Consider the following 26,269-nt stretch of genomic DNA (forward strand, 5'->3'; position numbering starts at 1 on the left):
TAATGTCAGTGGAAATACTGCAAGAAAAGGATTGTAGAATCTGGCTCCTCAGGCAAGTGCCTAAGTGTATATCTGCAACTACCCCTTAACGGATCTGCTTGAAGTAGCTCTAGCCTTCGTAAGCATCACTGGGACAGTGGAGCTCTCTTCAGACTACCCACTGCTGCTATCCCAACAAGAAACTTGCTGTACATGAGAGCAGGCTGCCAGCAGTGAGCTTGGTGCTGCTGTGACTATACCGCTAGTAATTCTCAAGGGCGTCAGCCCTAAAAGGGTCTTCACAACATCTTCTAAGTCCTGAGAGCTCCTATGAGCTGTTAACAAACGTAAGCACAGTAGTTGTGGAGGATGCTTAACATCTCACAAGATTTGACTTCAGCAGGCTCAGCTCACACACGTCCAGCAACTTGATTCTCACCTTAAAACTCTTACCGAATGTTTAATGAGAAATCGTGGCTTGCACAGTGTGAAATCTGCCTTTAAAAATATGTGCCAAATCAGCTCCCCCCGGTAGGCTGGAGTACGCTCGGAGCTGCTGGCCTGCAGGCCCTGCAGCAGCCTGGAGCACAGGAGAGCAGCAAACAGCTCTTGAAGGCGCTGTTCCTTAGTGGAATGTCGGTCCTTTTACTTCAAAATATCCAGACCCACGTATCTGTGGAAAGTTGCCGCGTTTCCTTGAGTTAACCAGCTTCCGCTTTTCAAGAGGGTGGTTGGTGAAGCTCTCCCTGCCTGTATTTCCCAGTCTCTCTGAGGCAGAGCTCTTTGGGATTTCCTGGAGAAAGGTACTAACTGCTAAGCATATGGTGGCACCTTTTTGTGGATTTTTTTCTGGATTTTTTTTTCTTTCTTTCTTTCTTTTTAATGCCGGGATGTGATTCTACTGATCAAATGCTCGTTTTCCTGCATGCAAACATGCTGGAAGATGAAGGGGGGTATTCTGGAATACATAAGAGGAGAATGTGGCTTTGGGTTTCAACCCTATCAGATCCATAAAGTCTGTTTACAAGTTGTAGTAAAAGAAGGGTTCTGCATCTCTGTAAAGACGCAGTGAGAAAAATCAAAAAATTGAGAATTGTTGTACAGTATAAGCTTCTAGTGAGCCATAGGCGATTTCTGTTCCAAAGAGCTTGCCTTACAAGGCCCTGATCTTTCCAATGCTTACATGCTTACTTGACTTTGCAGCTCTGAATTGTCCCTTTAAGTCAATGAGATTACTCACATGCATAAAGTTATGCCTGAATTTTTTGTGATATGAGAGCACAGATAAAGATAGGATGTGAGAAAGGAAGTATTACTATCCTCGTCGTGCAGATGAGGAACTGAAGCACAGCAGAAATGAGATCCTGATCCTCCACAGAGCGTATATGCGCTTAATTCTTAAGCGTACGAGTAATTTCCGTCAGGTTCACCGTGCCCTCTGGACTGGAGCGTAAGGTCTGGATTTCAGCGACTGCCTCTGCCACCGATTTTCAGTAAGTTCCTTAAGTTCCGATCCGGCGGCGCTAAATGCAAGCGCTTGAGAGGCGCGGGAGACGTTTCGCAGGGGGTGCGAGTGACCGGGCTGAGATAGAGGAGGGTGATCTGACCCCCTTCACCTCGCCTCGGAGGCGTTACAGGTGGATGTCTGCAACCCGCGCCGTGCGACATCCAGCCGCATCGCCGCGTCCGGGCGCTGCCTGCCGTGCCGAGACACCTCGAAGTCCCGGCCCCGGGAGCGCCCGGCGGGGCGGCGCGGAGCCCGGCCCCTCTCCCGCGCCTCCGGCTCGGCGCAGCCCGGTAAAACGCCAGGTAACGCTCCTCCGCGGGGGGCCGCCCGCCGCCCCGGGACGCGCTGCCGCCCGCCGCCGTCCCGGGCGGCGGCACCTGCGGGGCGGCGGCACCTGCGGGGCGGCGGCGGCGTCGGCGTCCCCGGGTGCGGGTGCGGAGCGGGCGGAGGGCGGGAGCGGCGGGGGAGGGACCCACCGGGCGCGGAGCCGCCGCCCGCGGGGCAGCGCCGGCACACGGAGCGGCGCCGAGCCGCGCCGCCACAGCTGCTGCCCGCCCCGGCCCCGGCCCCGGCCCCGGCCCCGGCCCCGGCGTAGCAGGTACCGCGGGGCCGGGGGGGGGGCTGTCCCGGGCGGGCACCTGCCGCGGCCGCCGGAGTGCGAGCGGGCGGTCAGCCCCGAGCGGGCTGCGGCGCGGGGGTGAGGAGGGGCTGCGCGGAGCCGGCGCTGCCGGCGAGAAGTTGCCGGAGGGAGCGCAAAGTGGGAGACTGCGGAGCCCAACAGGCAGGTCCTCCAGTCCCGTCCCGTCCCGTCCCGTCCCGTCCCGTCCCGTCCTTCCCCTCCTCCCCGTCCCACCCGCTTTTTTTTTTTTTTTTTTTTAATTTGAAAACATCGCGCCGCAGTTTGGGTGCTATCCAGGCGCTTTGGAGCGCTTCCTTACGATTTCAGAGATGAGCAGCCGTAAGGAGCTGGCCGGGAAGGGGCGTTCATTGATTCAAAGGGGAGGGAAGAGGTGGAAGCGTTGCCCCCCGCGCAGGAGCGGGTGCGGACCGGTCTGTTTTCGCCTCCTCCAGTCAGCTTCGGCGCTTCGGGTCCTTCAAAGCCCGAGTTCAAATTGCTTGCGCCTGTCGTTTGCGGAGGGGAGGCAGGTATGGAGGTTGTAAAAGCCATTAGGAACTTGTAAAATTAGCAGCCCCCGTGCGCTTGAGGGGAACGGCGTTAGAGAAGTTGCTGACTTCCGAATAGCGGTGGCACCAGAAGTTTTCCTCCTTGCGATGCAGCCTGTCACAGCTGGAGGTTTTCTTTCACCCTGCTCTGCAAAGTTATCCTCTCTGGGAAGGGACAGTTTCGCTCTGTAGCCGTTATTAAAGAAGATGCGTGTAGTTAGAAACGGTGTGTGTGAAGAAACAACTTCCCACTCCAGCAGTCGATTCTAAGGAAACTTTTAATTTTGTGCTTCAAGAAACCCGATTGCTTCTTGGATTACTTTTCTACCTTGGTCTAGAAGGTATGGTAACGCTGCCAGATGTTGTGCAAAGCATTCTGCTTCCAAAATTGTTAGAAGTTAATAATACTGTGTTAGAAAAAACCTGTAGCTTATGGTTGCAAATTATCTCAAAAAGTGATGTTTTGTGGAACGCAAGAATTTTTAGACTGGTATGGCCACTGGCTTAAACTATGTAAATTATTGCAGAGGAATGTAATGTTGTTTCTTTTTTCTTTTTCTTTCTTTTTTTTTTTTTTTTAACTTGCACGGAGTCTGCTTACACATATAAGTGCAAGTAGTGTTTTCAGAGGACTTTGTGTGGGGCTCAAAAGTTAGAATGAGAGCTTCCTGACTATGTATTTTTCTTTTCAATAGCGAGGTGCTACCAAGGTCACATCCATATGCATTTGCTGTCCAGCCATACAAAAAAAACTCAAATGAAATAAACCAGGTATCTAATCCTGATTATATTTCATGCATTCCCCTTAACAACCCATTTGCTAGACTTTAATAGTCTAGTTTTAAAATTGGAAGCTGTAATGCATTGTAAGGGCCAAATCCTTTAAAAGACGCACTTTGTTAGCTTCAGTTGACTGCTCACATCAATTGTAACTCACATGCATACTTCAGTACCGTATAGTATGACTCTGTATTGAACATTATCAATGATCATTGAAAAGTAAAGAAAAAGCATATTAATGTAATGCATTTAGAAATAAGTACTAAAATTCCTTCTAAATACTTGGAAAGACTTTATCTGAATTAACTAAGCAGGGGCATGTTCTGAGTGGCTTGCGGCACTGCTCTCTTGCCTTGCTAGTGAATCGCATAGTTTAAGGTGTTCAGAGTCTTAGTGAAATAGAAAAATTAAGGATGGGATGGCTTTCTTATATGAAGATGTAGTTGCTTCTGAACTTTCCAAACCAAATTTTTGCCCTTAGGTAACTTTGTTTATTCTTCTTTCTTTTCTCCAATGAGGGAAATTGTAAGTCAAAAACGTGAGAATGGATTTGTTCATGTTACCATGAAAACACTCAGTATTCCTCTTCACGGGTTAATATAACAGTAGCATGCAGCAGTTCATACTACGTCCCTTTTCCAAAAGGTGTCATTGCTCACCTGCAGAAGCTTCTAATATTGACGTGGTCTGCTTTGACTTTAACTCATAAACATTTGGCTTAAAGCTGAATAAAAAATACAAGATATACTGCTTAGACTGCCATATGCCCCCACCCCCTCAAGATAACTCAATCCTTAGCAAAGCTCTACCAAGTTTTAGTTTGATGGCTGTATGCCTTATTGCTTTATCAAAGCCTTTGAAACTGCTATATGTGGACATGAGAAACAAAGTGTCGACCAAGTGCAAGACCAAGAACTCTTAAAATGATAGCTGTCCTTATGATAGCTGCCCTTAGCAGAACTGCATGGGGGAAGTGTCCAAAATACTGCAGAGCTCTGCACTTTCCTTAGTTCATGTTTCTATTATCCCAGACTCGCATCCAACCATAAAGATTTTCTCACAAATATTAATATTGGTGACTATCCATGTGCTCTTTATTTTTCTTTCTTTTTTTTTTTTGAGTAAAGTAGCCTAAACTCAGAATTTATAAACTGCAAGTTTATAAAAAAAATAGAAATAGAAATTGTATCCCTAATGATAAGGTAAATTTAAGATAAAAAGCCAGGGAGAAGGCAGGTTTATCCACCGAGTGAGAAGACTGACCAGAATGAAGTCAATGGAAGTCCAGTGCTGGACCTCCTCAGGAGCCAGGATTTCAAACATAATGCACTGATACCTGCACGAGTCCTCTACCTCCTGGGTACAGCTTCCAGGTGAAGCAACAGGAACAGAGGCATAATGTGGTATTCTACTGACTGTCCTAATTCAGTCAGGAAGAACTGGTGGACCCCAGTAATTAAAGAGGGATCACTAATCTCTCTGGCCCAACGTAATGATGGGAAAACAGGGCAGAGGACTCTTGTCTCTTTGCCCTTCATGCTCCCAGTAACTGGAGAAGCTTAGGCACTGATCCTGCATGCATCATTTATCCCAGCTGAGTATTTCTCAGGGCAGCTACCTAACTCCAAGTGAGCAAAGTGAGTTGGTGTATTTTTAGTAGGTCCCATACTCAGGAGTTGCAGTAGAGAGACAAGCTTGTCATACACCTGTGACTTTCCACCTCAGCTCCCGGCTGCCAGTGCTCACTCTGGGAATGGTCTGGTTGCACGTTTCCTCATATAAGCATGAATGACACCTTTGTCATTTGTGCTATGTGCAGTGTACAATAAAAAATGCAGTAGTCTCCATCTTGCTGTTACTGTAGCAGTTTTCCTTTCCCTTGCGGACCTTAATACCGAAAACCTGGTTTGCTTGCCACTTCCACTGCATAGCAATGCAGAAATGTAAGTGGAGAATGAATCCGCAGAGTTTTACAACAATGCAAAACTTGTTTCTCATCATTAAAATTGGATAACTCCAAAATGAAGCCAAAAACATTTCCAGACGTATTTTATTTGAGCTTAGGAACTTCTTACACTAACACCACAATCTTGCAGAAAACAAGGAAATGGGTCCAGTCTGTATTTCAGCAACAGAAAACAAGGGCATAATGAATCCTATGCTGTTCTGGCAGATCATTTTTGGCAATGTTTTCTTAAAAAGTCCAGAGGATATCAAAAGTCATGGATTACAGCCTAATTGTGTGGCTCTTTGTCAGGAAAAACTTCCACTGAAGACTTGTGGGATTTTTTTGTTCTCCTATTTTATGTGCAAGAAGAGCTGGGTCCATAGCGAATTTTATTGTTTTTCAGTCAAGATTCACATATGTACTTGATTACATTTTGACCAGTCATTACTTTCTACTATTATTAAAAGTAATAGAATTAGACCAAAATAAACATAGTAAAGTAGTAAAACGTAGTGTAGCAATAATGGGACCTTTGGAAAAAGTTGTCATCCTTATGAGCGTAAGGCGGGATGCACTGCTGGCACTGTGGTGGGCTCCCCCGGAATTCCCCTCCCAAGCAACAAACCCCACTTTTCTAGGAAGTATAAAATCACACAGAAAGAAAGGTTTGGGAATAATTTTTTCTTCTCAGAATCCTTTCCCCCCAAAAAAGAAGGGAGAGGGGAGAAGGCTGCGCTGCTGGACAAATGCTGTTGGGTTAAATGCAGTTGCTAGATGCCCTCAGAAGGATACCGGGAATATATTATGTCAGTTGAGGAGTGGAAGGTACGGACTCTCGTCAGTTTTTCTGGGAGTTTTAAATGCTTGCAACTCAATGCAAGAGTCAAAAGAGGATAAACCTATTCCTCACTGGTATTTTTTTCTGTAATCCAAAGATATTTTTTTTCCACCGCTGGAGGGGAACAGCATTTAGAGATGAGTGTGAACTCCATCTGAGGCAAGATAGGCAGCCTCGGTCTTGTCAGCTTTATGGCAACTTTTAAACAGGAGGCTACTTTAAATACCTTTTACTCATCCAAAGTAGCTGCAGGAGTTTTATCTCCCTAGTGGCTATCCAGCAAAATGGACTGACTTCAGCTGGGAAACTCCCTGCTTCCAAGGTCAACTGCGGTTTGTTGTCCCTACATCTGTAATCTATACATGAACATAACTACAGCTTGGAGTCAACAAGAGTTTTGTTTGCTTCCTAAATTTAAACAGAATTATGTTAGCCCCCATGGGTATGTTGTGATGCATCTTTATTAAAGCCCAAGAACTTCTGCCTCACCCTTCTCCTTTAAGACACACCTTCCCCCATGCTTTAAGATGGTGAACAAGAAGAGATTGCAGGTTTTTTTGTACTGAGCGGGTCACTGCCAACACAGTGTGGTGACTGCAAAGGTAGGTCCTAGTCCTGAAAAGATACATGCATGTTCTTGGCTTTATTTGTACCATTGCAAATTCACGGGGATAGGTTTGGGACCTGCATGGCATGCTCATGCTTCTTGTATAAACGCCTCAAAAGGCCATTCAGACTGCAGTTTTTGAAGAGCAGTCACACTGAAATTATATTATTTTAAACAATGGGAACTGTCCACTTCTTTAGCTTATTTTGAAGTGTATTTATTTCATGTGAAAGATTTACATTTCTTCTTCTGATCCCAGTTGCTCTAGCTTTCTCAGTAAAAGAGAAACTTGGTCTGTAAGATAGGTCTGATTCCCTGCTGCATTGCTTCATTTTTCCACTTGTGTCAACTCACAGAGAACAGTGGAGCAATTGCAATATAAAGCTGGAATTGTCCATAATGGATTGGGTCCAAAATATTTGCAAAAGCAGAGTGAGTTAACTGAAACATGTAGTGTGGAGAAACTTGCTAATTCATTTCAATTATAGTAATTTTAGGAGTTATTTTTAGGTTTATTTAGGGGGAAAAAAAAATCACACAGATCTCTAATATGCTTATTCAGGCTGATAATGTCCTTTAATAATCCGTAACAGCTTGAACAGTTTGAAGGGAAATTAGGAAGCAATTCTGTGATCATGAAGCAGAGTTATTGAAACCTCCTATAATTTGGACAAATTGACTACTGATATATTGTTGGGGATATTTGGCAATAACAATTCTAGACATAAAGGGATCCTTTTATGTTTTCTCTATTGCATATTTAAATATGCTGTGCTAAGGACATCCTATGCTTTTTAAACCACATATATATATATATATATGGATACAAAAAGTCCAGTTTTGCATCTGCTGCTTGCCTTCTCTTGAGTGAGAGCCCTGGAAGAATATTCAAGAGCTCAGTTTGGCCACTTGAGAATGTGCTATGTTCTTAGATTGAGTGCCTTAATTTACACACCTCACCTCTTTTTAGGCAGTTTATTTATAAGATGGAAATGTGTGCATTTTCTTTGTCATGGTGAACTTATTCCACTTTTCTGCTTGATTTTTAGTGAATAAAGGTGACAGAGTTTAATGAATTAATAAAATGTGGCCTTAATTAGGAAAATTACCTTCATATTTTTGTCATATTGTGGAAACAATTTATAATGACTCTGGTTGCAATTCAAAAACTAGAAGGAAGAACCTTTTTCATATTTGCAATGACATTAAGTCCAGTAATTTGCACACAAAGTCAATAAAAGAACAGATTTATTTTTTTTTTACTATCTCCTTTAACAATGCATTGTTACATAAATATAGCTTAAACACAGTAGAATGCTAAGAATAGTATATATGGAAAACACATACATGCATACAAGATGCACTTTTTATCATCCATCAGTGCTTTGAAAAAGAATTCCCGAAGAACTAAGAATTATGTAGGATCTTTGAGACAACTTTTTTTACACCTTCACAATTGTTCACTAACAAGGAAATTAATTGTACATGTGCCAGACATATAAATGTTGCACATCTGCACTGTTAGCAGAGTTCTTTTCTTAATCTTGTGTGTTGAATTACATTGCTTCCTTCATTTTGCAGACAGGAGCTCTCCATTGAAATTTGTCTGTATGCTCATAATTGTATTGTCAATTCATGTAGTTAACCAGAATTTACACTAGGCAGGAATAGAGAAACGACTGAATAAACTAAACATCTCCCTAGACATTGTAGAAAATGCTGAATATGGAACTAGTGTAGAGGGAGAGAAATTGATCCACTTAGTTTTAACATTTTTTCTGTTTTAATGCAGTCCTTTAAAAGACCTGGAGGGTTTTTTTTAAAAACAGAAATGGAAGGACACTAAAGTGCTTATTATGACTCCCAGTTTTTAGTTTTCAGAAAGGACCACCCCTCATCTTTGTAGTTATTATTTACATTGAGCTGTGTGATGAGCCGGAAATTAAAAATAGAATTAAAATGGTTCTAAAGTGAGTCATTCACAGAGATTGTGAAGTCTAGCATATTAAATTACAATAATAAAGCTAATTATCAGCTGCTTGCTGAGATATTGGATGCTTTTAATTAAAACTAGTTTGTAGGATTCTAGCAATTTTCTTCAAGTATTTCCACTGGTTGTGCAATACATACTACCTTTTACCCGTGTTTAACAGTCTTCCTGTTGTGTGTTCAGTCATATGTAGCACATTTGTATGTGAAGTTAAAAGTCTATTAAAAAAAAAAAAAGATTAGGTCTTTCGTTTAAAAGGAAACTAAATGTTAAATACTTTTACAGGGGTGTCTTTATTCATCTCCTCTCTTGGTTGTTGGTTCAAACTCATCGACTTCCATGGATACAAGAGGCTTGATTCTGCTAGGTCGAGACCCTCTGGTGCAATTAGAAATGCAGCTGTATTATCATTCTGCAGGTAGATGCAACTCCCAACTTAAAACCAAAAAGACTGATGACACATACATGATGATACATATCACTCCCAAACTGTTGTTAATGTGCAAATTCTCCTGTCAGGTATGTTAAGGGCTATAGCTATTCAACGGTAGTGTTTTTTTCAGGCTGCAGCCTGGGTTTGCTTTATTAATTTATTTATTAAACTTCTCTTTATATGTTGTGGGTGGTTGAATCTAGGACCCGTTTGAGGAGCTTTGCTTCAATTTAGGTTGTAAAGTGGGTTGGGGTTTTATGCTTTTGGTTGTTGCTTTGGATTTTTAGTTTGCTAAATCTGCAGCCTATGTGATGAGGAGCCAATGAGACATGTCAAAGACCACAAAGACGAGACATGCTCACACATGAGCCTCCGTTAGGGCCAGCTGCTCTAATGACCTGTGCGAGCGGTCCTTTTTCCTGCTGAGAGGCTGCTTGCACAAGCAGGGGTTGCGAAATCAGCCCTTTCCCCGCGGTGGCTGTGGAAGCAAGGCTGGGGTTTGCCTCTGCTTGTTTGTTTTATCGCAGTTAACCCAGAGCCGCCACCGCTGCAGAACGCGTATTCCCCTCTCATTTTATATTTGCAAAAGCGCCCGCAGAGCACCAGGTCCCTTGTGGAAGGTTTCTTCTCCTCCCAACCAGTCTTTGTGAGCGCTCATATTTTCTCTCTGAGGCTTCATGGAAAAGTGTACCTGCGCCTATGGGGTGCACTCAAGACAAAAATGTTCCTTCAGGGACCTTTCTGGCTGCTCAGAAAGGCTACACCTACAAATAGCCTGGAAACATACAGCTGGACGTGGTGTATGTTTGTGGACTCCTTGCAGCACCAGAAGTAGAGCTGAGCTATCTGTAGATGGAAGGACAGCTCTGAGTTTAGGGGTGCTGGTGTAAGTCCAAAGTGGCTCCACAATGTCAGAATTTGTGATTTCATTTCCATACTGTAAGTAAGTGAGGTCCCATTGTGCTGAGCGTGAAGCACGTGTTGTCCCAGAGAAGTCAGTACATATGTAGCTTGGGAAACAAAGAAGAAAACAAAATAGCTAGTCTTTGGCATTGGATTAGGTCATTCCATTGAATTATATCAGTGGCCCAATCTTGCGATCTTTTAATATCCTAAGAGAGCAGGGTTTATAGAAGGACTGACATGCTTACACATTTGTTTGAATTGATAAAACACTGTATAAATGCTAAGCGTTCATTTTCTTGACAAGGAGGTTTACTTTTGAATTTGCATTGTAAAACAGGAGATGGAATAATAAACCAAGACCTGCAAATAATTAATTTGCTGTATTCTGAAAGATTAGAAAATCTTGACCTTGCAATGACTTCTTCCTATTTACACCTGGAATCCTAAAAGGTTCCAAATCCAGTTCTGGTTTTAATTGACACCAAGTATAAATGGAGCAGTACCTCAGTGATTCATGGGGTGTATTTTGATGTATTCTTAAGACATAGCACAAGTTATATTGTCAAGAGAGTTGCAAGGAGGGAAATCAGTCATGTGTGAATTTTATTTGTGCTCAAGATGGCAACCTGGACAAACGCTGACTAATTTAAATCCAAAATTTTTGTGTGAGCATGGTCAGTTAGGTACTTCCTTATTTAAAACAAAATCAACATAGCCTTTCAGGGTTTTTTGTGTGTTGATTGTTAACTAGCTTAAGATTGCAGCATTTGATTCTTTTTCCAAAGCATTATGGTAGCTTCATCTGTGAATCTGGTATTTGGAGTCCAAAGAGGAAAACGTAAAGGTTAGAGTTCTGTATCTGAAAAAACTTGAAGAAATAATTTTATGTATTTTGAAGGGAGCTTTGTAGTTCTTTTAATAAAGGGCCAAACTTTGAAGCCATTTGGATTCCTAAATAGAAGAAATATCTATTATCACCTAAGTGCTGATCCCTTTCCTGCTCTAAATGAGAGCTACACGCGTTCAGCATTTGAGAGCAAGATTGCTTCGGTCAGCTGCCCACCCAGCTTTTGATTTCTAACTGCAGGCTCCTAAGTTAGCTGCTAACCTAAATAGATGCAATTGCATTGAAGACAGTGAAGTCATACACACTTCTTATGCTACTGATGAATTTGATTCTGCAGATACAACTTACAATGAAAAATTGCAAAACGATTATTTTTCTTGCCAAAACGGACAGTTATTTAGAGTTTCATGTCATAAACATTTGTAAAACAGTGTTCTTTTATCTAAATCTTTGTAAAGATCTATTAATTCACCAATTGATATCAAGTAGATACTTTAGTGCAAATCCTTATATCCATACATAGGGCTCTCTTGCTTTCCGGGAAGTCAATGACAACGTTTCTGCTGATTCGAGAGCAGAGGAGGAAAGGGAAGAAAAACAGGGCATAGTTTCCTATTCATAGATTTACCATACCAAAGGCAAAGAGGTAAATTCTACTCTTAGCACTTAAAATTTAGCCCAAGACACGTTATGCCCATGTCCAGTGTGAAAAACCTTTTAACAGTGACAGAGCCAAGACCAACACACCGCTGTCATTGCGGAATTGGGGTCGGACGGTCCTGTCACGTATTCTTTGCTGATACAGAGCCTAAGCTGAACTTAGCTGGGATTTCATTGGTATTTACCAGATACCACAGGATACTCTAGTGTTAGAGTACAATTTTCCCCTGGGATCGATTCAAAACACCCTTTAGGATTTTTTAAAGTTCTTTTTTTTTTTGCTTTTACCGATTTGCTTAGTGCTTGTGGATCTTAATCTACATTTAGGAACCATGCTTAATTGTTCTAAGTAGTCATTAGGGGAAACAACTCTTTCCCTCATCACTTTTCCACCAGCTCTATTTTCTCAACATGTTTTATCCCCAGGAAATGGATCAACTTTGCCAAATGTCCTAAAATCACCTAATTCAAGGATAAATGCTGAAGTCATCTCTTTGAGAACTGAGGGCATCTGTTTCGGGACAGGCAATCATCCAACTTCACAGAAAGCAAGCCTAGGAGTATTCCACTAAAAAAAAAATAAACTGTACTCCAGTTTAACTCCATTAAAACAAAACAAAACAAAAACAATCTGTACTCTAGTTTACCTCTCCATTTAAGAATTGGGAAGTGTTTCCAAGCTGAATTCTGCCTGATGGCAGCAAGAGGCAGGAAGGAGTATGGCTGAGAAGTGTGCTGCTTAAGTTGCAGAAATGCTGCACGTAAGGCTTGTCATGCCTAAGGCAGGTAAATTCAGGAATACAAAAACAGAAGGAATTTTGTCCTTTGCCACCTCCTCGCCTTGTCTCTCCCAGTCCTGCTGAAGGCCTAGTAATAGGGAGAAGGCAGGTGCAGTTGGAATAAAGTGCCCTTCGTGAGTGTGGCTCCCTTCTGGGGGATATTTTCTTGGGATGTTTTCTTTGGTTGGTTGGGGTACACTACTCTGTGGAAAAATGTGTAGGAATCAACTGATTAACAGTAGCCAGGTGACCCTCGAAGGCAGTAATAGATGCATGGGCATTTCTTTTTTTCTTCCTTTGTGTTCAGTCATGCTTGCAGGAGAAATAAGGGACTATACTGAGCACTTGTACCATACCACCTGCCAAAAATACACCATGTTTCCAGTAATTGAGCAGGCTACCATTATAGGATTTTCCCTCCTGCAAAAGAAGCTGCATTTCCCACTGACTACTTCATTAAAAATAGACCTATTGTAAGCTCTTCAGTCCCATAGGAACTGATGCAAATTGTTGAGTGGTAGGTGGCTTATTGTGTTTTGCATGGCTGTAGTAATTTCTGACAATTTTATATAGATGTTAAACAAACTGCTTGTCTGGAATTAAAGTTTAAGAGCAGAATAAAGCAAGACAGCATTACTGGATATTAAGCAGTGCTATGGTACATGTGCAACAGGCAGAATGCTCTGCGAGAATACCAAACTTTTTTTGTAAAATTCATAGGCCAAAATCTGTTCCCTAACCTACCTGTCTGCAGCTCTGCAGTCTTCATGCTCTCTTTTTACAAGTCTACCATGGACCTGGTGAGGGAAGCCAGCTTTTTCAAGGGCGGGCAGCAGTATATTGGATCTCAGATGTACTGATGATATTCAGAAGCAAGTGAGGAGACCATAAAACTTATGAAATGAATAAATATGACCATGGCTATTACACTTTCCCACTGCAGCTTGTTGGGTAGCAGGTTGAAGATTTTTTGGGGAAACAAAATAAATTATGGAAGTTGGGCTAAAAGGGTTAGGATAAGGTTGAATCTTTCTGTAGAGCTCAAGCCACATTCTGTTCTGCTTCCAACCCTCAAGAAAATGCATCTTCTTTAATTCCAGGAAACGGGGTGGATGGGGGAGGTATCTCAGTTATAAGGAACAGCAAAGAGCCAGCTCCTCTGCTTGGTAGGATGTGAAGCCAGCCACAGCAGCTAAAGACATGACCAAGCATACCATGGCTGAACAAAAAGCTTGTAGGCTTTTTGTCCCCTCCCCACCTGAGGCTACCTCAGCTGCTCGTGCCATACTTCAAGGCGGGGACCAGGTTGTGCTGGGACTACCTGCTCCAGCAACACATCTATTATCCAAGGGGCCACCAGCTGTCTGCAGCTGGTGCTCGAGCTCTGAGACCTGCAGGGTCCCCTTCCACCTGAAAAACCTGAATTCTGTTTCTACCCCACTAACCCTCCCCACGCTTCTCCCTGGTGCTTGTGGTCACTGGTTGCTGGCTCCTTGGAAGATGGTGTGTCGCAAGCGGAGGGCAGGAGCTTCCCGGTATCACTCGCCTCGCCATGGAGCCAGCCATCTGTCAGCAAAACAGGAAGGCACGGGTTCCCTTTCCCTCCTGGGCTCATTTCGCTATTTTTGGGAGCTGTACTTCTCCCCTGCGCAGCGCCGGGCTGGTGCGGTCTGAAGGAAGGGCTCCCGGGCGAGCGAGGGGCCAAAGCCTGAAGCTGCTGCTCTGCCCATCTGCCGCGGCTGGAGGTGTATTCATTATTAATGGAGGTAGTGGCGGTTGCTGCTCAGATATGCAGCCCTGCCTGGGTAAATGAGACATTCTTCAGCAAATTGCTTCGTTTTTTGATTGCTGATTGTACGCGTGTCACCAAGCTGACTCAAGGTTCATCGATGCATGCTCAGTAAATTAGAAAGAACATAACTATGGATCAACCAAGAGAATGAATTCTGTGCCTACAATGACCCAGGGCCATTTAATTTTCTGCTTAATTTTGTTGCAGTCAGTTTGCATTTTGGGTTATTATGCAGTAGGAAATTAACAATAAATAACAAATTTGGTCCTCCTGTGCTTGTAATGATATTTTTATAAATCTTTGTAATGCTGTTTTTAAAAGGATCAAGGTCTGTGCCGGTCTGATACTCCAGCAAGTATGCAGGGAGGAAATAAAGAGAAAAATACATTATTCTTCCCAGATAATCTTATAGTTAAATAGTAAAGGGTTTTTTTTTTTTTTCCTTTCTCCCTTCTTTCTCCTTCTGTGTGTGTGTGGGGTTGGGGTTTTTTTTTCTTTTTCTGTGTGTGTATGTGTGTGTTATTTTGCATTAACTTAAGGCTCTTCCTCTCTTCTCAGATAACTTGAGGAAAATGGAAACAGATGAGGCTCAAGATATGTCCCAGGTTTCAGGTGAGGTCCTCAACGAATACTTCTACAAAGAAAATCCTAAATTTCTGCTCATCATTCTAGCACAGTACAATGCTTTTCTTGTTGTCAATAAAATTGCTTTGGGTCTTTTTTAAAACCAGAGTGGGAATTGAGATATAATTAAAGATATCACTTGATATCAAGCCCAACAGTGCATGGACTTTTTAAAAGGAACTAGGTAAATAAAGAAGTCAAGGGAATATAGAAGCATAGATGTAATTTTGCATTAAACCTGTGGTAGCGTATACCTAAAGCATGGTCAGGTGCACATCTACACTCTTTCTTCTGGGAGCAAAGTTCTGATTGTTACAAAATAAATATAGAACAAACAAAGTTCACCAGGTGGGAGGGGGCAAATACTAATTAAAAGCAAACAAACTGTATTTACCACATAGGGTTATTTGACTTTTCCCAGAGCATTCAGTTTTACTTATAAACATTTAAAAAATGAAAAACAAAAAAAGGACGGATTGACATGAGGCTTTACGCTTGTAACTGTGTTTTTGTCCAAGATGACAATATTTCCAAAAATTTCTAAACAGCAGAGAAGTTAGGCTTCTAAAATTTGCCCTGTAGTGGCATGGATAGGATTTTGCAGTCTTACCCCATATTGATATTCCTATGAGGAGTTTTATTCTTAACTTCCTTGGAAATTGGTTCTGTAAAAGATTGGCTTAGCAAGATAACATGTATTCATACTGTTGTGCCTCCACAGTTGAAAAAGGACAAGTCGGTCTCTTTCCTAGTTTCCCTAATATGTTGGCAGCTGCAACAGTTAATGGCTTTCAGTTTTCATGTTTAGTGTTCAACCTGGAGCATGACAGCCCCATCACTGAGGCCACTCGCTCCCAGCAGACACCTGGGCATGTGGCTCTTTCTTCAGAGGCAGCTCTTGGGCACTGCTGGCTCAGGACCTGGAGGCCAGCTATAAGAGATCATGAAGGTCTGGGTCCAGTGTGGGTGGCTAGGTCATTGGGTTTTCCTGAAATCTATGAATACAATTTTCTTTCTTTCTTCAACCCCCCCCCCTTCTAAAAACATTGAGGAGTTTTCTCAAAAATTGGAACCCAGAACTTTTAGTGTCATCTGAAAATTGAAAATCAAAGACATTTTCTGTCTGAAAGAACAATATAATAATCCTTCATGCCAACAGAAGATAATCAGTTACATTTAGTGTAGGGAAGTTATTCCTAGTCAGCCCCGTGGAGACACGTTGCACTCCCCTCCTCAGGTAACAATTTTAAAATTGTAACTGGATATACTTACACATCAGTGTTTTGTCACATGCTGAAACAATTTGTAAATGAAATAAAACCTGTCCTATACATGCTGTGCTTGGAGCACGTGTGGCCCTAGCAGAAAAAGCAGTGGGGTTTTAATCCTTTATGCAGACAAAGCACCGCACATCTGCTCCACGCTGTGATTCAAGCCCAGCTCCTCTGCTTGCTGCAGAAACCCTTTCCTGCTTACGTGAGCTCCTGGGAGCAGGAGCGCTGACCTCCTCTTCCTCTGCAGCAGCACAGGCTCCCCTAGATACCCACACCTAACCTTTGTGGTATTCTTTATTATGGTGTTAATTTGAGCTCCACACCTGCTACCTCTTACCAGAGCATTGCTTTTTTTTTTCTTTTGACATGGAGAGGAGCAGTGTGGGAGATGCTGCCTTGAGTCAAGGAGTGGATGAGTAGGTCACACACTTTGCCTTCCTTATGGTCTGCCTCTCCCCTCAAGAGGGAAGATTGGCAAGAAACTTTGCCATTTTGAATGCTTGTTTGTATGTAAATACATGCATATCTATGTATATAATTTGTAGCTCTCAAAGTTTTCCGGGATTTGAACCACTGCAGTACTTTCCTGTGCCCTTTAGCTTTTCTAGCAAATCATGCTGATAAGAGTAGTAGTCTTATGTGATGAGAGAGGGCTCTCCTAAAAAAAAAAAACAAAACACAACAGTGTAAGAGGAATTTTACCTCTGATAAGAGGTAGACCTACATAAACAAGTTACAGAAAAAAAATCAACCTGCTTTGAACTCTTCCTGCTGTTCCTGTCACTGAGCATCTGGTACTTTCTGTGAACAGAGGGTGTGAGTTGTGTTGGGTCGTTAGCTGGATTTGTGAACAACTGGCCAAAGAAAAAACTTGCTAATTTACTTTCATTTATGATCTGACTTGTGTGTGAACTCAGCCTTCTGGAAATAGGAGTTTGTCAGATTAGGTTCTACAGATATTGGCTTTTCATAAACTCTTACTAGACCTCAAAAGTAGACGATCTGAAGGTACAGGGATGTAACCTACTTCTTTCTCATAGGCTGGTGAATCCAGAAAGGAGTTTCCCCCCCACCTTCTCCTCTTCTTGGGGTCTACATGCTTCTAGGGTGCTTCCCTGCCTGATGAGGGAACTCTACAATGTGTTGGGAACCAGTTAGACAATTGCAGAGTTTCAGGTGTGTGAGATTGTCTTGTCAGCTGAAAAACACTTTTATTTATTTCTCCTGCTCTGTGAGTAATGCTTGTCAAGTGTAGCTTATTCTCTGAGCCTATGGAATTAGGTGACTTGGTTCACTAGCACACTTGGTTGTGTTTTAAAAGAAAAATGAATTTAAAATAAAATTAGTTTGGGGGGGTTCTTTGGGTTTGTTTTTGTTTTGTTTTTTAACCCAGAAATAAAATAGGTCTCTAGAAACAGTCTTCTCAGCTCAAAGGCAGTGTTTTGCAGCCATGTACTTTATGCAGCTGTAGCTGACTCAGGTGTGGCAGGGGCGAGCTGGGCCAAAACAGTACAAAACCAGTGTGAGCGAGCCAAACCCTGCATGCACACAGGCATTCCCACTTCTGGGAATCCAGGCATGGCTGGCTCCTAGAGGAACTGAAATACTGTGTGACTAGCGCAAAGTTCACAATTTTTATTTTTCTCCTGAAAGTGATATTTCATGAGGCAAGCAGTTGCAGTTCTGAAATGAGGAGAGAGCTGACATACATTTAACCAAACGGTATCCGGCACCCGTACAAGAGAGTCAGAAAACACAGATAATATCTCACTTAACAAGCAGTATTTTTCCTGCGTTTTTTCTTTTTTTTTTTCTTTCTCACTTCTAGGGCCTAACAGTTAAGGAAGGTGAAAAAACAGTACAAATGTTTCCACATCTAACATAAAAAGATCCCCTAGCACCGACCAGGCTGTGCCGTGCTCTGCAAAAGCAGGAAGAAGAGTTTTGTATTTGATGTTCTTGCTAGGTCCTAGGAAGGTGGAAGTGAGCATATCCTGGGCTGGTATCTCCCACCTGAGAGCTCCCATTCCAGAGTAACTCTCCTCTCATCACTGGATGTTTGAGGTTCTACTAGTGAAAAGGGGACATGAATTGGGTTGTGACTCTCATCCAGAAAAATGTTTATGTCACTTTTCTTGCGTGACTTCTCCAGTGATTCTAGTGTTTCCGTAGGAAACAACCCTCAGGTATTAAATACATTCAACATTAGTTTGTGAAAGGATAAAGAATGAGACTTCTGTAAGAAATCCTGCCCCGGCATTCTTTTTAACAGTCGCAGCTCCAGCAGCACCATCCTGGCATGAACTGAATTGCTCTCAGAACTGAATGGAGGTGTTAAAGGAACACCAGGCTACAGACTTTGGTAGGAATAAAAGATACATAAAACCTTACTGGGCTGGGCACTTTGTTCCCTTCCTCTCTTTCCTCATGTCTTTAACTATATTGCTAGGGCAGAGATGAGAAAACTCAAGTAAAGAGAAGTTGAGGGTCTTACCAGGCACCATTGATAGGTTAGGCACTTCTCTGACAATTTTCATACAGAAATGGCAATGTTAGGAAATCTGAGACTGTCTTTCAGAGCTTCAGGATGAATTGCGGGAATGTATGATACAGCCTGCAGTTGAAGTGATCTCCATTTATGACTTAACCAAGGGCACCATGAGTCAGTGGCAGTGCCAGAAACAGAACTTCAATTCTACAGCTTCCTTGCCTTTTTCATTTGATATGTCAGGTGGCTCTTTATAAAAGTAAAAATAAAAAAAAAGACACCCCGCCGCTCCAAGATTAGATAGCATTGTTTATGCTTCAGTTCTTATTTTTGAGCAAAAATATAAAATGGGAATGGAATAAATCTATGGTACTTTGCTCTGTTATGTGACATTTTAATAATTTACCCTAGTATTTGCCACTAGGTGGGTTTTTTTTAGCTCCATCCCTTCGACCAGTTATTGTTCTGGACAAACCTGTTAGAAATTAAATGAGAAACTGTTCCCTCCTTTCCCCCACTCACTTTCCATTTCTAAATTCATTGGCAAAAGGATGTTAGTGAGATTGCATATCTGTAAGATTACCATGCAGTAGTGAACTTACCATGGTGTAACAATTTAGATGTAGTTAAGGCATGAAATACAAATATGCTCTAGAATCCAAGACACAGAGCTTAACAAATGTATCTATTTTAAATCCACTATTTTTATCCTGCCTTTTTGCATGCAGGGATTTCTTGATCATGTGTAACAGGAAGAAATCAAATGATATGAAATGAGTCATTAAAGCCAAGTTTGCTAAGTTTTCTTAACTGCAGTCTCCTGCAAAGAGGGAAGCGTACCAGATCTCCGGCTTCTGCCCCACCAAGTCCATGAGGCTAGTCTGATTCATGCCACCTGGACAAATGGCTATTAATTTAACAATTAGAAGGTTGATATCTGTTTAGTGACAAAACAGTTCACCATAAACTGCGAAAGTACTGATCTACTAACAGGTTTCTATTCCAAAAGTCTGCTTTGCCTTATCTTCAAAGCATCCTACTTAACCTGCTTATTGTAGGATGCCTAATTACATACTAAGAAAGTTTTAATTTTGCTTGCTGTTATCTCATAGGTCTGTGTTTATACTGGTTTGTAGCCAAAAAAGACTTCAGGTTTTTAGGGTAAGTGTTCTTCTGAATCTAGACTAAGTCAGAGCATCAACTTCCATTGTTGTGACTGGGAGCACAATTTGAACCTTGGAAGATGCAGGTGGCTTTTGATTACTACTACTTTTTAATAAATTTCCTTATCTTACATGTAGCATCAAGAGAGCTGATTCTGACCATACCGTCTCTTGCCCTCTGATTAAACTTCTGGGTTTTTTGGTTTTGTTTTTGTTTTGTTGGAGGGGGAAGTGTTGAAACAGCTGAAATATTTTATCTGTTTCTCCTCACCCATGCATCCTATCTGTAAGAGATACCTCAGCTTGGGAAGATGGGACTTGCATTGGAAAGTTGCTGGCAGTTCTTTAAGTTCTTTACCTCCCATAAATACAGTGCAGAAAGCTACAGGAAAAACTAAATAAGGAGCTAAACAGTGAATGGCAAAAACTGTTTTAATGAACTTGCTTCCTGCTTTTACTTTCCTCTGCTGTAAAATTCATAGTCCTTCTTTTCCATGTACACAATACACCTTTGCTCTTGTACTGGCATCCAGTGGGTGTGATTTTGCCCATTTAAGCTGGAGATGGGGGGGACCTTATGAAATCATCTAGTCGGTCCCTCTGCCAGTGCAGGACTGTTCCTTCGTTACCCTTGAGTTCTCTGGATGCAGTTTTAGATGGTTCACCTGATGCCACTCCCACCACTCCTGCTCAGAGAATATTCCATAGTCAGATAGATGCATCACTAAGAAATGCAGTCACCCACTCATTTCATTCATTTAAATCTAGATTTGTGCAAACAACCCAAACCAGCTAATTTGAAAGATGACTTAAACCTACCTGTCATTTCCTCCCCTATCATGATCAGTATAGTTTGGAAAGCACGATGCTTTGCTCCACCCAGGAGGTTGGGAGGAAACCATTTTCTTCTTTCAGGTCAAATCCATAACTGGCATCACCAGACTGTTGTCACTTAAGTAAGCTGTATTTGTTTTAATTTTTCCTTTTCTGAGAAGTGATTTCAGAAATAATTAATGTTTGTGTGTTAACAAGGGAATTCTCATTAGAAAAAAAACACTAAATTGCTAGGACTTTGTGCCATGAAATTACTGCCCTTGCTGATGTGCTGATTGCCACAGGATGTCTAATATATTGCATCAGTGTAAATTGGTAACATCTCCATTTTGGAGACAAAGGTCTTATGTGAACGTTACTGAGTTCAGATCCTGCTCTGGGCCTATTCCATTCTTTGCTATTAATGCAAAGACCAGCCTTTTAGTAAGAGTTGATGAAACTAATCACTTAGATAATTCTTTTGGTAGTTGTTTCCAAGGCATGCTTTTGTTACAGATGTGTTGTCGTAGTTTAACCCCAGGCAGCAACTAAGTACCACACAACCGCTCGCGCACTCCCCCTCAGTGGGTTGGGGGAGAAAATCAGAAGAGTAGAAGTGAGAAAACTCCTGGGCTGAGTTAAAGAGAGTTTAATAGGTAAAGCAGAAGCCACGCACACAAGCAAAGCAAACCAAGGAATTCATTCCCCACTTCCCACGGGCAGGCAGGTGTTCAGCCATCTCCAGGAAAGCAGGGCTCCATCACATGTAACGGTGACTTGGGAAGATGAACACCATCACCCCGAACATCCCCCCCCTTCCTCCTTCTTCCCCCAGCTTTTATTTGCTGAGCATGATGTCCTCTGGTCTGGGATATCCCTGTGGTCAGTCGGGGTCAGCTGTCCCGGCTGTGTCCCCTCCCGACTCCTTGTGCCCCCCCAGCCTGCTCGCTGGTGGGGTGGGGGGAGAAGCAGAACAGCCCTTGGCTCGGTGTAAGCACTGCTCAGCGGTAACCAAAACATGCCTGTATTATCAACCCTCTTTCCAGCACAAATCTGAAACATAGCCCCATACAAGCTACTAACTCTATCCCAGCCAAAACCAGCACATGTGTGAAGTCATTTCAAAAGAAGCTCTGCAAGACCCAGATAGTACTGAGGGCAGGACATGTGTGCTGTGACTGAGAGCTAAACCAAGAAACCTCACCATTCCTGGGAGTGCAATACTTAGCAAGAGAGTTATTTTCCTTATTGTATTGCATTTGGCACTAAAACGGTTCCATAATATTTATAACACGCTAAAGCATCAGACTGTTTTCTTCTGCAAAACTTTGTGTACACAAGACACTGGGGTTTGTTTCCTCTTTACAAATAGGAGACCATAAAACCCCTGAAGTCATGTTTTGACTGACCTCTGCTACTTGTACCCATTTTAGGAAGTCCCAGGAGCTACAGGCACTTAATTACTTGTAGGCACATGGACCAGCCACAGCTTGATCTGTGGGTATTAATGAAGCTTGCTGAAGATTTAGTTGAATTTTTAGCTGGAGATAAAATTTTATTTTGGGGGTAGTTCTGTTAGAGCCCCAGAATACTTGTGGATTAGACCTCACTATGTCATTGAAGCAAATCCAGATGTGCTTGCAAGGAGCATTTGTGGAAGAAAGAAGAGTTTTCACAAAAGACAACCGTTTGATAACCTTTGTAATCTGCCTGTCTACATTGGCTAAACTGGATCTTCTGAGCATAGCAGCTGAAAAATATCCATGTGTGTTACAAATATCCAAAATGGCAAGACTGGTAACTGTGTATCCAGACTTCAGTACATTTGGAAAAGACGTTGGCCATGCATTCTTTTCACAAACATAACCCCCCTGTATTCAAAAGCTTTCTCTGCAGGACAGCAGGTTTTGGTCCTAAGAATGTCATGCTTTTAGTAGTGTTTAGGTTTTTTGTTAAGTTTTATTTGGTTTGTGGTCCCACTTATGGTATTATTTGAAAATGAGGCTACTCTGATGACTAACTGATGCTACTTTCTTCACTACTAGGAAAGGAAAGTTCTCCAATTAGTGATGTCCCAGATGATGCAGATGAACCTATGCCTGTACCAGAGGACCTTTCAACTAGTACTGGAGGACAACAGAGTGCTAAGAATGAGAGAGTCTTGGGTAAGATGACTAGTCCACTCTGATAAGAGTTATTAGTACATAATATAATATGCCAATAATGTTAAAGTACTATATAATAAGCTGATATACAAGCAGGTCCTGTGCCTTTTCATCTTGTTCAGCACAGGATTACTCAGGTGCTTAGTGGTTTTTGTGCAACCTTCTCTTTAGGAAAGGCATTTTGAAAGACAGCAAGCCTTTTCATCCACAGAGAAGTTATAAAGATCCTGCTATTTATCTTATTTCTAAAGCATGACTGATTGCATGAAATTCTCCCCAGGAAAGATGGTTTTCATTCTGCGTAGGAAATAGATTTAAATATGTGGTTCTAGGTCAAAATTATCTGAACTCAGATTTGATAAAAATTCAGTAAACTCTCAGGTATTTTTGTTATTATTTTTATTATTACTTTGAATGCTATCTTAAATGTTATCTGCTATTCAGATTTCTCCAGAAATGCCATATTAGAACACACATAGTATTCATATGTTTCAGATTCCAATATCTGATCTCCATTTACCCTTGATTTTTTTAACTGGGAGAACTTTAGAAAACGCTTGAATTTTGTTCTTCTAGGTAAAAGCCCACAATTGATAAAGTCTGTTGGATTACAATAAATTATTGTCCCGAGATGATTTTGCAAAATGCTGATTCTTCTTAGGGATCCCAGACTCCACACCAAGAACTAGCAATGCTGCTGACTACTGCATGCATCAGCTTACACGTAGTCCACTAAAAAAGACTAGATGATATTACTTGAGCATGATGCTTGTTGGCTAGTAGGAAAAAAAAAAAAAGCACAATGACTCCCAGAATGCTGTGATCAAGGCCCTATATGATAAAAATATTTCAGGAGAGGAGTGACTATCAAAATATGTTTGTTTATCCACAAATAAAAGTATTGTTCATCATTTTTACATTCCTATTGTAAGAATGAGGGTCAGGGTGGAAGACTGTTTACAGAAAGATTTCAAGTGCCTTTAAATGTTTATTGTCTAAGGAAGTGCAATAAAGAATGGTAGGTGGAAAGGGAGGCACAGAAAGTAAAATAACCAAGTCAAGGTAATACAGCAGAATGGTGTCAGCATTAGAAATAGACCCTACTCCCAAACTCCAGCACTAGCTAGTAGAGAATGCAGTGTGTTATGCATCTTCATTTTATTTGCCATTTGATCCTCTCTTACCAAAAGTGTGAGCATAAAGTTCAGCTCCTACAGGCATATTGACATACCTTGAGAACAAATTAATTTTAAAAAATGCTTTTTAATAATCTGACTACTTACCTAGTGCTTGTTTCTCAGTCCAAAGCTCTTTGGACAAAATCTTGCTTTTACTGCTTGTATATCAACTCAGTAAAATGAGTTGAGCCTCCTTTCTCCCACAGTAACTAAACCCTACAATATAATTAAGGCTTGATTTAAAAAATAATAATAATTAAAAAAAAATCCCTTGTTCAAACCCAAACAAACAAACAGGATTTTTGATTGCATTGAATTTACTTCACCTCACAAATATCATACAGAACCAGCAAAGATCAAATTTATATTTCCTGATGATGTAATGATTCTCCCAACAGTTCAATTATATATCAATATAAACACATATTAGAAGTTACTGTAATAAAAGAAGGAGAAAATGTTATCTTTGGTGTCCTAAATATGGTAAGTTCCATCTGTTGTTCTCATTATTTTTACTTTGCGCACTCAGCAATTAATTAGATTATCTATGTCCTGACTTCAACATTTGTTCCACAGCCACTTTCTCTACCCATAGCTCTTTGGTTTTGAAGGGTCACATCTTGTAGCGAGACATTTACCATAATCAACAGAAACAAAGACAATTCACAGTACTCTGTTTTATGGATGATCTTAACTGTAGGTATCAACTCCAGTGCTTGCAATGTTTGTCTTTCCTGTAAAGCTGCATACACTTTTACCTCTTCTACTGCTCCTTTTTCTAGCCCTAAACTAACTTTTTGTAAACAGTGCACTGAAAAAATTGATTCTCCTTTTTTACAAAAAGGGTCTAAACACATGCCGAAAACATATCAGGAGCCATATGATTGCCATGCACATTCTGGATCATTGTCAAAAGAAAGCCTGTTAGGGGTAAACCAATGCCTTAGGAGTGGTGTTTGGCCTGTATGATCCCATAGATATATTAGGGTTGAAGGGGACTGTCTTTCTATGTAGGCAGTGGCATGGCAGCATAGACAGGCTTGGTGTTCAGTGCAGCGCTGTCATCTCTAAGTCCTAAGATCTGTTTCTCACCTCTATTTATCATGAAACTTAGGTAGAAAAGGATGATCTGAAAAAGTAGTTTGAAGAACGATAGATAGGTGGGACAGTATGTAAAGACCCACTGATATTATATATATCTCATGGCTGGGAGATAGACTGTGGCCTGTGATAACTGACAGGCGATGCACATGAGCAGATATGACCAGGCAACAATTTTTCTCTATATGACTTTCCTAATGTCCCATCTGCTTCCTTCGTCAAAAGGGAATCCCCTATGCACTTTGCTGTATTTCAACATATGATTTACAGTGCATTCCACTTAATCTGTAACACCCTGAGAGATCAGCTGTCCATACGGCATGCACTGAGGAAGGGTAATTTGAGTGAAACATTTATGGAGGAGGGCCACTGAGCTCTGGAGGACTTTTTTGTACATGTAGTGTTATAGAGGTAACAATGGAAATTGCAGGTTTGTTAAATGAAAAGAGTAAGTATTTACCTCATCTTACTAAAATTAGGTGAGAAATCTGTTGTTAATTTTAATCAGCCTGCGAGATAGAAATGTTCAAATGACCGTTTGCTTACTCAGATTTGTAGTAACACTTCACAAAACCTTTAACCCTGGAGTCAAAAGTTTAATTACCTTTTTCATCAATTTAGCATTTTAAAGGTCAAAGATTAGGGGAAATAAGCTATTGTTAGAAAAGAAAGATAGGCTCTAGCTCTTCTGTGTGTTTTCAAAAATCTCCTTTCTCGCTTCTTCCAACCCTAGATTGAGACTTGTACATGGTGCTATAGGCCTGATTGATAGAGAGAACCTTTTGAAACCTCTCTCCTGCTCTGAGAATGAAGGTGTAGTAGACTTCAGAAGTACTCAATTCACTTGTTGGATATTATTGAGTGCCTTCAGATTTTGAGTGTCTCACTTAAAATGTCTAGAGAGGGTGCAAATTTCATATGGGAGGTGTCCAGGTTCATGAAATGTATGCTTTAACTTGTGTCCCCAGACAGAGGCACCCAAGACATGGGTTGCTTCTGACCAATGGAAAAAAGATAAGCTGGTGTGAAAAGGTCATTTGTGGAAGTAAAGTCATCAACATTTTCTAGTAATAACCCCAAGCAGCACAGCAAAGCAGAAACACATTAAAAGACATGTTCTGGTCACTGCTATGTCTCTTAATTTCCTTGATGATCTTGCTATGTTTTTAATGTTGTAACTCCCAGAATGTCACTATGTGTTGAGCAGCTTCCTCCTGCAAACTTCATTTCTGC

General features: G+C 41.5%; 1 protein-coding gene across 16 annotated transcripts in view; it reads left to right on the forward strand.

The window, feature by feature from the left end:
- The first annotated feature begins 760 nt into the window (after positions 1-760).
- IKZF1 (IKAROS family zinc finger 1) overlaps positions 761-26,269 on the forward strand; it is a 72,448-nt gene continuing 46,939 nt past the window's right edge. For 2 of the 16 annotated variants that reach the window (XM_052788075.1, XM_052788085.1), the window contains exons 1-3: positions 2,368-2,991; positions 14,789-14,842; positions 22,638-22,757. In XM_052788075.1, the coding sequence (XP_052644035.1) occupies positions 14,803-14,842; positions 22,638-22,757 (160 nt within the window). In that variant the 5' untranslated portion in view covers positions 2,368-2,991; positions 14,789-14,802. Of the gene's footprint in view, positions 783-1,293; positions 1,473-1,976; positions 2,085-2,157; positions 2,268-2,366; positions 2,992-14,788; positions 14,843-17,229; positions 17,305-18,432; positions 18,491-22,637; positions 22,758-26,269 lie in introns of those variants that run through there. The other 14 variants (XM_052788069.1, XM_052788088.1, XM_052788076.1 and 11 more) reach the window with 12 other exon arrangements.

This window comes from Harpia harpyja, chromosome 5 (genome assembly GCF_026419915.1).
Source record: "Harpia harpyja isolate bHarHar1 chromosome 5, bHarHar1 primary haplotype, whole genome shotgun sequence".
NCBI classification, from domain to species: domain Eukaryota; kingdom Metazoa; phylum Chordata; class Aves; order Accipitriformes; family Accipitridae; genus Harpia; species Harpia harpyja.